The 13,826-nt window shown below is 41.0% G+C and overlaps 1 protein-coding gene across 1 annotated transcript in view; it reads left to right on the forward strand.

The window, feature by feature from the left end:
- Positions 1-13,826, forward strand: part of LOC145457898 (uncharacterized) — a 48,894-nt gene that overhangs the window by 34,201 nt on the left and 867 nt on the right. The window contains exons 7-10 of the mRNA XM_080336191.1: positions 1,837-2,021; positions 2,084-2,347; positions 7,259-7,495; positions 9,074-9,242. Of these exons, the coding sequence (XP_080192317.1) occupies positions 1,837-2,021; positions 2,084-2,347; positions 7,259-7,495; positions 9,074-9,242 (855 nt within the window). The remainder of the gene's footprint in view (positions 1-1,836; positions 2,022-2,083; positions 2,348-7,258; positions 7,496-9,073; positions 9,243-13,826) is intronic.

The raw sequence follows: 13,826 nt of genomic DNA on the forward strand, positions 1-13,826 counted from the left end.
CTTGCGATAGGAGCGAACCGGATTAAGCAACGGTGAAATCAAGACTAATATTAATACGCATCAAAATGGATAACAATTATGACATGAACACGCAGCAATGCTGTTAATCTGACTCAATTCCAACAAGTGGAAGCGGAGTTATTGGCATCGAAAAATTTGGATTTGACTAAAATAGTACTTACGGCGAGCACACTTATAATAAAAAAATAAATAATATTTTATTCAAATCCAAATTTTTCTGAAGGCCATAACTCCGCTTCCACAGGTTGGAATTGAGCCAAATTCGGTGACCCTCGTTTTTATGGACAACATAACAATTCCATGGGGTGAACAGAAAGTTTGGAATTTTTTTTACTTATTTTTATATGATAAATAAAAAAGTATATTCTCCTGTAGCAATGCGGCTACTGGTTGGAATTGAACCAAATTTGGTGTGCAGACTTTAATTAGGTAACCTAACAATTTTATCAAGTAGCCAGTATAATTTGAGGAAAAAATCCATTTTTGAACACGCCTACGCAGCATGCAAATGCGACCTAGCCGCGCCCAGCGCGAAAATTTTTCAAAGTTAATGAATGAATTCGGTCAATAATAATGTTACTTTCATATATTGCGGGTTACGAATGTATACCGCCGGGTTCATTTGGCAAGGACAGGATCATTCGGCGCTTGGACATTTAAATATTGAAGATTTCTGCAAGCATGCGTCTATCATTTTGGTGCAACGGTTTCATAGCCGACGATCTTTCTGCGAATACACACGCGAAGTCGCATGTTGAGCGACACGTTCACTGATAATTGCGATGCGAATATAGTTAGACTTTATTCTGTAAATTGGGCGTATGTTTAGTCTTTAGGGGGGCAAGAAATCGAGTGACAATAAATCACGCGAAATTCGAAGAAAAATGTCAAGTCATCTACATCTGCCACGAACATTCTACTTTATGGTCATATGCGGAGATCTACGAAAAATGTGACTGGCGCCTGGCTACACCAATGCGTCGGAGTTGATATATTGATATTTCAATCAAATCACGCTGTAAGCACCACTGCTGTGTCTTGTAATAATAATAATCCAAAATTTCGCGGTCAGGCTAATCAAATTTTTAGGTGACCTTGCAAGTTCACAATTAATTACCTGGAAATTTTATTTTTGGGATATTATAACTAATTTCGAGAATTACCTCGCGGCCCACTCAAAACCATCTTGCGGGCCCGCGGGCCACGGGTTGGCCGCTCCCGGCTAACATGGAACAGATGACGAGGAGTAGCCCATAGATAGCCTGCGTCTGAAGATGACTAACGGCCTCGAATCCTCGAAAATTGTCATCCCCAATCAAAATCATGAATCTAACCCTGGTTTTCCACAGTCTGAATGATGTATTCAACCTAGTTCGATGTTAGTGAGTGACATATTTAGTTTTTCTAATACACTGTCCATTTCAATCTTGTAAGAGATTGGACGAGCAAACTGCAATAGAGACTATAAACCGAAATTAGGACCTTGAATAAAATATTTTTATGATTTTCATTTAATACTTTTCGTTGAGCAATCGGTATTAAATAAGTGAATATTTCTGTGAAGTAAAAAATTTAAACATGTGTTGTACACTGTAGAATCGCAACGGCTAACAGGGTACAGAGAAAACGCTATTGCCTAACCGCTTCTTTTGCTGCTGCTGTTGTTGTTCACCTATTTGTGTATCTTTATCAGTTACTTTACGTGTGTGAGTGTGTGGGGGGGAGGTCCGTGCCTCAGCAACCATGAACCTCATCGCACGTCACTGAATACACATAGGTATTCTAATTCTAAATCTTTATCTTTCGATTGTACAGACAACTACACAGTGACTTGCGGCGTATCGGATGTAACAATCCGAATACCCACTTGCATACTTGGAGGTTTGGATGCGACTGACCTGAAACTGAATGACGATTGTGACGTGAATGCCATTTCACAAATCGACGGTGGCGACACGGTTATCACAGTGCCTTACGATGATTGTACTTGGGATATTACTGTGAGGGCTTGGTCACGGTAATGTGGTGTTGTAAAAAGAAGACACATGATTATATTTTGCAGTATGAGACCGTTGGCGAGTTTAAGTATGCCACATATACTCAAACTGTGTCGAGAAAGGCCACGGGTTCCTCAGACAGCGCTAAGACGGTCGACTTGAAAGCGTCGTGTAGGATCGCTCAGTACACAGATGCTGAGTTGGGCGTCGGCGTAATGGACACAAGAGCAGTTGCCGGTGATGTGAAGGTCAACGGAACCTACGATGTAAATTTCTTCATGTATCCGAATGCCTCATATGTTGCACCGTATGAGACGCTTCCGTCATCGGTAAGTTAACCTACGCTGAACGACATCGGCATTTAGACCTGTAATCTAATTTATGCGCAGAATTGTGCTGTGCCATGAAACCATAGATGAAGATTGCAGTCTTTTCTGGGCTGCGATAACCGTCCATCCCAAGTATTAATTAAACAAAAGTTGCCATCTGTGTTCAAAACGTGCTAAAAGCAACACAAGAATCCTTACATGAGCAATGAGCAGATTTGAATAAAATAGCATTTACTGTGGTCGGGTAACGATTTTATTTATTTCCGATATTTTTCGACTGCCATAACTCCGCTTCCACTGGTTGAAATTGAGCCAAACAGGGTAAGCATCGTTTCTATAGACAACCTAGCAATTTCATGATGTGAATAGATAATTTTGAATTTTTTAATAAATGGGAAATTTTCTTCCCCTATGTCATAAATAGTATTCAGTGGTAGATCTCGGACAACTTCAAAATTCTCTTCGCGCGATTTATCGTAATTTATTGGCTACTTTCAATTTTGCTACTCGTAATGCCCCTCCCCCAAAAAACAATAGGCATTTAAGCGCCGGCCATTACCTCTCCACGACACACCAAAACTTACTGAGTTTTGGCCAACATGCGACTTTGCGAAGTGTGTTACCAAATACAACCTTCGCTGAAAATTACATCCGCATGTTAGCATAAACCATCAATATAGCATATCGCCAATTGTCCATAGGCGCGGAATAGTCCCACGCTTGCTATAGGAAGTCACCACCTCCTTAAGCTTTACCAGTAAATCTGGCCACTAGACTGGGAGACAATGAAAAATTATTAGCAATGTATGCAATTACCAATATCATCGATGTAATTCAAACCTCAGTACCATTTTTTTCGCGCTCGCCCTGCTTTACGCAGACACCAAGGTTTATTCCCTATCACAGCAAAACGTGCTATTCTGTTAGTGGTAAAAAGGCCCGTTATGAAAGGGTTCTGAGGGAATTCCCCAGAAGTTTGGTTTGTGGTCATATGGGGGCTCAAGACCAACGTTACTTTTTGGGGGCACCTGAGCAAATGAGTGCCTACACAGAAATACACCCCCTTGTAGTCCCGATATATAATCCAATGCTCATTAGGGTAGGCGTCTTCAAAAATGACTTCTTCTCAAATTGTACTGGTTACTTGATAAAATTGTTGGATTACCCAATAAAAGGCTGCACACCAAATTTGGTTCAATTCCAACGAGTAGTTGCATTACTATAGGACAGGGATGGGCAATTTTTTCTTCCGCGGGCCAAATGAGAAGTAAAAAATAAGACGGCGGGCCGAGTGATTTTTTTAGCTAAATTCTCCAATGTATTTTAATTTTACTTCTAAATTACATTCTTAATAAATGCTGCTCAGTGATTGGGTTGATGTTAGGTAATAAGAAAGTTGCGGTTAATTAAAAAATATTTATTTGCTGTCATGATTCGAAACAGTGTTGAACATGAAACATTTTAACTCTCTTTAAACCCCTTACACGTTCTTCTAGCAGGAGACTAAAGCAGCGGTTCTCAATTTTTTTAGACACACCCCCCTTTATGAAAGTAAAAATTTTTGCGCCTAGCCCCCCACCATGCTATCAAGATATCACAACCAATGTTCCCTCTAAGCTGCGAGCGTGCGCAATTGCGCTGTGCTGACACGGTCTCTGCGCACAGAAAATATAAGCTGCACACAAAAAAGCCGAACTATAATGACCTTTTTTTAGTCGTTACGCACTGTTGTCCGAGAGACCGCGCAGTGAGTTGGTGAGTGCGCGCAGACTCGTGAAAAAGTAGAGGGTAAATTGATCACAGCATATTAAAAAGAGCAACCAGAATGCTAGCAATCCCGACGGATAGTTTGATGGCATGGAAGGTATATGGTTGTTGATGACATAATTTTGTAATATCAAAGTCGGACAATAGTCTTAAATAAAGCAATAACGTCACTGTAAGATGAAAGTAAATCGCGCGGAGCGCGAAAAAAAATTTCATTAACTTCAGCTTCGCGCCTCCCTTCAGATGCTTTCTCTGAAATGTACATGAGAAAGTACCAAGCTTGTCTTGGTCGCTCCATTCCGAACAGTGTGCAGCTCAAATAGCCTTGATCTTGAGTGAAGTCTGCAGTTTTTCTGAAATTCGCCCTCCCTTAACCGAGTGTTTCGTGTTTTTGTCATAATTAAAATCCTTAATCTCGGCGACATGCTCGGCAAAAACTAAAAGGACGAGCTTACCCCCGACTCCAGTATACAACTATTTAGTGCTCTAAACCTTCTTTCAATTTCAGCATTCGGCTTTCTCCTTTTGACATGCCCGTTCATCCTTTATGGGTGATAGATATGATGAGTCATATAGTCATCGCGACCACTGATTGACTTGTTTTACGAATTAGGGATTTGGAAACGACTCGCGTAACAATATGAAACCCGTACCGTATAATGCGTAATGTGACGATGGCAACAAAGAAGGTTTGACCTTAACTACATGGAAATGATGATTTCTTGCGAAGTTAATTGTTACTCATACTTTGCCACATCAACTTTATTTTAAATCTGTATTACGCTTGCGAGGTACGTATAGGCAGTAAGGATGGTATGAACGTGAGGTTCCCGTTCGCGTTCTGTGCGTATGAACCTCCGAAATTTAGAGGTTCACGCTCACAAACGAACCTTGATAGGTTCTGCACTGTGAACCTTCTTTATGTATTACAATTTTCACTTCATTACAACATCTTTGGTTGAAATTTATTGCATTTCAACAGCGGGCCAATCTATGCATCGCGCTGGCAGCACAAAAATCAACACTAAACGAGCATGTACATTGAGAATCTCGAAAATTTTACGTGATTTGTTACAAAAGTTCACTCGAAATAACCAGCTTTCCGTTTGTGATTATTTAGTGATTCTCTACTGTGAGTTTCACCAGCAATCACACTTCACACACCATCAAGAGCGAACGATGCTTATACAATTGATATCGTTGTCTGATGTAAAATACCTAGCTGGTGCACGGGGTAAATCTTGATTTAATATGTTTATTGTATCATAAATACCAAATCCTTGCGATTGGGGTGTTGGTTACTGCTGTATAATTTGTTAATGGGGTAATATAGGTAGCAAGTATAGAAACCCATTTTACAATCTGCTCAATATCAACGTAGCAATACTCAGACGCCGATTACATTGTCCGGTCAGGCATGGACCGTGAAGGCGTCAGCTTATGTTCCCTTGCAAAACCTCGTCGAAATAGTTGCGAAAGTGACGAAAGATATTGACTTTATGGGATTATTATATCATTTGATTGCCCCAGTTGATACATTTGGGGACGTTTAAAACGTCAATACATACGTCAGCGTTGTGTCATTATGTGGCCCGAGTCGTCGCTAGGTATCGTGTACATTATTATAGGCTATCACTTCACTGAAATGTAGGGTTGGAATTGGCAATATGGCGGTATGTGACGTCATGAGGTTCATGTTCGCGTTCACATACAGAACCTTTCAAAAAGGTTCGCGTTCACACAGGACCTTTCAAAAAGGTTCGCGCTCGCGTTCACACGAACCTGAACTTTTCAGAGGTTCACACCATCCCTAGTAGGCAGCGTAATCAAGGCATAATAATGAACAGGCTTCAAAGTAAACGAATTTCCGGTTTAGTTGTTACAGCCTATGGTTTTAGTCCACGCAGCGACATTCAAAAAGCAGGTTTAATGTTGTGAATTCCAAGCAACCTTTCGCGGGCCGCACAAAATGGCTTCGCGGGCCGCACTTTGCCCAGGTCTGCTTTTGTTGATTTGAGAAATAATTTCTGGCCCCCTTAAAACTCGCCCCCAAATGGGAGGGGGTTGGGGTGCGGCAGTTACAGCCCTGATCATAATTGAACACGTCCATAGCGATATGTGACCCGAATCGAAATCTTCAATTTATTTTCCGTCATTAACAGCCATATTCATTATGACTTGACGAAAGTATATATGATAGCGGGCTGATACAGATATTAGGCTACTCAGCTATCGCCGACGGTCTCCTGTCGTCTCTTTATCGTGTTATATGACTGAGCCTTGATAAAATAGAGGAAGTGGAATATTGACGATGAAATACATGGTCATATGCACTATCGACCACTATCCAGACGTGGTCAAAGTAGTCTTTGGTCAAAGTAGTCTTTGATCAAACTCATGTGCATGTCGTAATATTCAATTCAATAAATTTATACTGAATTACAGGTAGAAGTAGCGATTTTCAGACTTGTCAAAACTACTTGGAGTAGAAATAGAAATCGAAGGTCCGAAAATTACTCAGCTATGTAATTTGAACAGGAAAATTGGGATGCGGCACTGTGGCGGTGGCGTCACATACTAGCATTAGTTAGTGAGCCAATCAAACGCCAGTGACAGCTCTCAGCATTACTGTAGTTACATCTTTGTTGGCAATACGGAATTACCATAGTGGCGACACAGATGGGTTCAATTTTTGAAATTCTATGTTATTTCTGTGATGTCGGCTGTATCGCCCCGTCGATATGTCTATTTCACTTATAAAAGAGATGCAAATATATACGTGTTTTACAATACTTGCCGCATGACAAAATCTGCAAAGTGAAAAGTAAGTACTTTGGCTTCAAAAGCTGTAGAAGTAGAAGTGGGAGTAGTCAAGAAACATAACCACTTGAGTAAGTTGTGGAAGTAGGTAGCGGAATACTCAACACTGAAGAAGTAGGAGTACTTCGTTTTTTATCAACTACGTTACTTTAACTCCAGCTTGAGATTAGTCAATCCTGTAAGCTACTGAAAATGACTGAGCGTCTACTGCTCTACTTATTTGAACAGTGTTAAGCTAAAAGACCGAGCTCAAAACACTTCATCTCAGCCTATCCTGTTCAGCATCGCGAGTTCACGAAGTCATAACGACACTACAAATTTCAGATCCCAGTACTTCAGAGAGTATACCTTTCACTTGAAGCCACTCTTCCCAGCAATCTTGAATTGATTGTGACCGACGTAGAAACGAGTCCCCATGCTAACAAGACGATAACGGTGTATCCATTACTGAGCGGCCAGTGTCCAACCGACGATACGTTCCAATTTGAAGAGACTGCGGCCGACGCCATAAGCAGATTTAGCGTTCAAATGTTCCAGTTTGCCAGTAGCGCATCGCTTCCTGTAAGTGATAACCATCGTCATTTCATAATAGATCATTCTCCTTCGTGATGGATGTAATAAATATGTTTCTACCAGTGTTGGGATGACTCGAGTCACCTTTTTCGAATGACTTGACTTGACTCGAGTCACTTTGCTAAAATGACTTGACTTGACTTGACTCGGCGTATCAGAAATATGGATTGACTCGTGACTCGGAGCAAAATTCACGAGTCAATTTCAAGTCATCAAGTAATCGGTGTCGATAAAAATCAATGAATCTTGCATATGCTCGGATTGTTCGCGAAACGCTGGTGTAACCCGTGAGAGCGACCAATCATTTAATGATCATGCGTTTTACTGAGCCTTCATTGTTCGCTCACAAATAAATTGACCGCAAACGAAGTGATCGAATCTTACAGCTTACTTTGTCGTAAACTAGTATAGTAAAGTAATTAATCTCTGTTTTTACCTAAACCAAACCTCTTGTTTTATTGAAATTGAATTCGAACATAGTTTATATAGTCCTCAACCATTGGCGCAGGCTCGAATTGTATCATACCGATTTGTAAATGGGTTATGTATTGCATCCTATCAATCCGTATCTATTCTCTATTTTGGCTGCATGGTAACTATAAACTGTGGTTTAGCAGTTCTACATATATGTGAGCGATACAGCGCCTTCTTGCGTGTATATTCAACTCTATATTCGTTCATCGGTTCAAAATCAATGACCACTCAATCTGTATTTCAGACAGCTAGCAAAATGCAATGACGTTGTCATGCCCCATACTTCGAAAACGCAACTTGACTTGAATTGTGACTTGACTCGTGACTTGACTTGATTTGACTCGACTTGACTCGAGTCACCTCCGAAAATCGAGTAACTTGACTTGACTCGAGTCACCTTTGATAATCGAGTGACTTGACTCGAGTCGAAATGGGCAATGACTCGAAATGACTCGTGACTCGAAGGTAGTGACTTGATCCCAACACTGGTTTCTACCCGATATATATCTTAGTAAATATAGCAATGTATTATACAGGTATACACAGATAATGGTAATTTATTATGTTAGTCTGCCATATCTTAGGCTTACCATATTTCGGAAATCTAAAAAGAGGACACTTTTTCAGAAATTTGAGACTTGCAAAACCGGAGAAGAATTCTCAAAAATCGGTGAATTTTTCCCACTTTATGATCGGTTGACTAAAAAAAAAGGTCATCTTTTCGCTCAGAGCTCAAAATACCGTTTGAGCGTCACTGCTGGTGCTAAAATCTCAAAAAAGAGGACAAAAGGGCGTCCTCCGAGGACACTTTCAAAAAAGTCAAAAAAGAGGACAAATCCTCTTAAAAGAGGACGTATGGTAACCCTACCATATCTGCAATTATAATTCTTGATTATACTGCATACATTTATTTGTATGAGTATCTTACGTTATTTGCTGATTGCCGAAGGTATATGCAATCTCTCCGTTTGATGATCGATTTCCTATGGCACAAGTCAACTTATAATAAATCAGTAATTTCATAGAAGACCAAAGAATCAGAAAAGGACACATGCTGGTCTTGTCTATACTTGTAGCCTACTTGTATTGCAGAATGAACAAAAGGATGGGGTATACTTTTTTGTTTCCGCACATATGTGTGAAAAAAGCGACACCAGCCCGTCATGCATACAGGAATGCCCAACAACAAAAAGAAAGAAAAGAGACTTGGGAAGTACCGCGATAGAAAAGCAGCTACATAGATTGGGACCGTTTTTGCTTGGTAATCATAATACTATATGTTCATTTTCATATATCAGACGATTCCAAATTTAGACATTCACAGAGTATTGTGTAGCCGTTCGGTCGTAGTCTTCGCTGTCTGACTGAATACGGCTAAGTTTCTTCAGGTTCGACTGGACCCAGAGACACATTGCAGATTCGGCGTATATATTAGAACGAAGGCAGGCAAAATATATACATCAATACTTCCAATCCAATCCAAGACTTAACAAAGTAACAACTCCACACAAAGAGAACCCAAGACCCACTGCATACTAAGACCAACCCCAAACACTTCCTCTTTTCCAATACCGCATGCTACCTTACGCATGGCTGGTCTTGCAATCAGACAGTCCGGAGTCATTGTGGCTCTGCACTATGCAGCCGAGCGGTTACAATTGTTATGATAAAATTTATATTTTGGTCGGAAATAGGCCTGCGTTGACTGAGGTTTTTTTGAGCGATAGCTGTGCAACGAAAATATTTCATTTCGTCTTGGAGTTTCCATGCTGCGCTCCTTAAAATTCGTTTTTAAACCTACACTAAAGTGGAGACCGATCACGTATGTAGTGTGGAGATACTCAACCGCATGGACAATGCACTGCACAGTGCACATATAACTTTTACCCCATGAGAAATGTTGCGAGTGCTCACCATCTGTGGTCTAATATGTTTTGCCTGTGTGTTGCCAATTATTTTGTAAACCGGATTGTTGCGCCTAACAACATTAGATTGAATGTAACAGTCGATAAACATTGTACAGCGCAGTGGTTCCTCTTGCCTTTTTTCGTTATGTACCTCGTTCCCCCCTGGCGTATTTTGAAACACGGGATTCTCCCCTCTATACAACGGAAACCACCCTGCAAAATTTGCTCTTGTTTGTGCACATTATCATTAAGAAAACAAGGAATCGTAAAAAGGATAGCCACGAAAAAAATTCTTTCAATCTACTGAACGGACCTGCTACATTTTATCCAGCTCGGGTATCACGTGTCGCGAAGACAAATATTAATCCCAATGAACAGAATAAGCTATATGACGGAAGAAGTAAAATAACTGAGACCTAAATTTACATTTACGCTTGTGCGACACAAGAATAACAGAATGCAAGTAGAAGAAAGTTAAAAGTGCTGGGAAAATCCTGTACATGAGTGATTCGATTGCGAGTGGAGTATGAAACGTCGATTCGAGTAAATCATTACTCATTATAACGTCATAACAGCAAGAGCAGGACCGTAACAGCACTTCGCCAACCGGGCTTCGCCCCCCTGATCCCCCTCATCCTGTTCGCTTATTACTGCTACTTACTTATCCTCTACATTGGGGGCCGTTTAGTCGGGTTGCTTTTCTTGCCTAAATGGGCGAAGCGCGGAAAAATGCTATAATTCATGATTCAATCGGTCAATATGATCGGGAATTGCATATATGTTGCTATCAATTTTTATCCTCTCTCTGCTCACGTAATCAGATTTACAGGTAGAGCTGAGTGAGGTGTGTTTGAACAGGTAGGACTCCTCAATATTATCGTTAAACATCTTCGGGCGTATACCCGTTGGCAGGAATGAATCAGTACTTCGTCAGGCCCCCCGCAAAAAATCTTAGGTCTAGGGCTCTCATAGGGTGATAAACCTACCCCCCATCACCTTGTTCGCTTTTGCCACGAAATGAATTGTACTGCTTAGTGAACCAACGCGAAGCGCGAAAATTTTAGAAAATTCATGATAAAATCGGTCAATAAGATCGGGAATTGCATATGTATTGTTATCAACTTCTTATCCTCTCTGCTCACGTAATCAGATTTACCGGTAGAGCTGAGTGAGGTGTCTTGGACACTGTAGGGCCCGTTGGTATGACTCCTTAACATGATGTTATTTCGTGACCTCCTGTCTGCTATATATAAAAAATATAGAATCGCCATAACGTAGGCTGCGGAACTAAAAGACGCACACGATTTCAAACTGGTACTGGCATATAATTTCTCCCTGCGGGATGGTATTTGTCTTGTGAGGTTCAGATTGTCATGACAGTATTTTGTATATATGACGGAGTTTTCGGTCAGCATTAGGGCAGTCCTATTCGGCCAAGGTTTTCTCGCTGCCGATCGTTCTGGTAACCTTCTTGCAGTCGAATATTACATGGCCTGCTTTATATGTCTTGGTGCGTAATGGCCAACACCAATATGCCCATTTCTATAAATCTTGTGTATTTTTTCTTGGGAGAAGAAACCGCGCGAAAAATTTTCGAAAAAGTTGCATAAAGTTTCAAAAAATACTCAATAATTTATGCTAATTCACGAAATAATTTTGGGCCCCCTTCGAGCTCGCTCCCCCCCCCCAATTGGGGGAGGTTTGGGGTGCGGCAGTTACGGGCCTGAGCAAGAGGGTCTTCCAAGTCTCCAAATACGCACTTTATAAACGACTACGAAGTGAAGATAACCAGTTACACTTATTTGCATACATCAAATTTGCTATCTGTAATCTCATAAGGCAATACTGAAGATCGGTCACTACTGTACAAAGCTTTCCTGACGTTAAGGTATTGAATGATATACCTCGTATCGTGGCTTTAAGGCTACCGCAGTGACAGGAAAGTGTCGCAACCACGATTTCCATTCACTAAATGTTGTTTTGGGGTATTCATGGTGTTTTTCGATTGCAATGGTCATTTACACCCGGCCGATATTCTATTTTGATTGCGTAACTGTCGACTTGTAGCAGCCCCCCCCCCCACACACACACACACAAACACTTCTAGCCAAGTTAGACACCGCTTACGCAGATCAGGTGGCGAGGTAAAGCCTAGCTTCAGGTAAACCTCCAACACTGGGGAATGTATTCTAGAGTCGACCTCGGTCGGACTCGAACCCGCAACATATTGGTGTTGCAGCCGTGGATCTCACTACTACGTTATCTCGTCACTCATGCATAAAATAATAAGGAGCGTAGAATTTCATTACTCAAAAATTGAGATCTGCCTATTTAAAGGACTGTCTACTTCCGTTCCACGCACTCTTTTTGTAAGACACTGCTTGCACGCATCTTATGACGAGGAGTAGCCGAAATAAACCTCCGAGCTCCGACACTCAGGTAGTAATTTTGCAGTCGACCTCGATTGGACTCGACCTCGCGCCCATTGGTGTCGCAGCTGTGGAACATACCACTGTGCAACGTACCACCAATCACTATCTCGCGGCCCTGTGGATATAAAGCTGTATCAGCTGTACCAGCTGTATCAGCTGTATCACCCTGTGGATATAAAGCTGTATCAGCTGTATCACCCTGTGGATATAAAGCTGTATCAGCTGTATCACCCTGTGGATATAAAGCTGTATCAGCTGAGCTGTATCACCCTGTGGATATAAAGCTGTATCAGCTGTATCACCCTGTGGATATAAAGCTGTATCAGCTGTATCACCCTGTGGATATAAAGCTGTATCAGCTATCAGCTGTAACACGGCTCTATCAGCTGTATCACTCTCCTGTATGGAATCGGTGTCTTGTGTTCAAACAATTCTGGAATTTTTTATTAATATTTTTTTAATAACCGGTACTTCAACTTTGAGAATCATCACTGCTCCCATATTATAGACAAACCGTACCGAGATTCACCCAGGTATCACTCTGCAATTAGTATCAGGTCTATACTATGTCTGGGATGCGCGAAATAGTATAGTACGCTGTCACACATTTAGTGATTCAGCTCTTCTCACCTACACGCGCGAAGAAAGAGAAATTTCTATATTTCATGATTGAGTCGGTAAATATATATAATCGGGAATTGCATATAGATTGCTATCAATTTTTTTAACGTCTCTATGCTCACGTAATCTAATTTAGGCTACCGACCGGTAGAGCTGAATGAGGTGTGTTTGAAAAGGTAGGACCCCTCGAATAATAATTAATTGAACATCTTCGGGTGTGTATACCCGTTGGCAGGAACGAAACAGCACTTCGTCAGGCTCCCCAAAAAACGTTGAATCTTGGGCTCCTATAGGGTGATAAACTAGGCTTACCATATTTTGGAAATATAAAAAGAGGACACTTTTTCAGAAATTTGAGACTTGCAAAACCGGAGAAGAATTCTCAAAAATCGGTGCATTTTTCCCACTTTGTGACCGGTTGACTAAAACAAAAAAAGGTCAACTTTTCGCTCATAGCTCAAATCACCGTTTTTCACTCCGAAATACCCACCGGAGCGTCACTTCTGTGCTAATTTACGGCATATCACTCGCATTTTGCTCTAAATGTGACCTAAATTTTCAAAAAAGAGGACAAAATCTCAAAAAAGAGGACAAAAGGGCGTCCTCCGAGGACACTTTCATAAAAGTCAAAAAAGAGGACAAATCTTCTTAAAAGAGGACGTATGGTGGTAACCCTATGATAAACCGTCCCCCATCACCTTGTTCGCTTTTGCCACGAAATTATTGTTGTACTGTTTAGTGAGCCAGCGTTAAGCGCAAAAATTTTCACTAATTCATGATAAAATCGGCCTATAAGATCGGGATACAGCTGATACAGCTTTGATACAGCTGATACAGCATTATATCCACAGGGTGATATGGCAGATACAGCTTTATATCCACAGG

The sequence above is a fragment of the Botryllus schlosseri genome, chromosome 15, assembly GCF_051294905.1.
Source record: "Botryllus schlosseri isolate E-star chromosome 15, Bs_hap1, whole genome shotgun sequence".
Classification (NCBI taxonomy): Eukaryota; Metazoa; Chordata; class Ascidiacea; order Stolidobranchia; family Styelidae; genus Botryllus; species Botryllus schlosseri.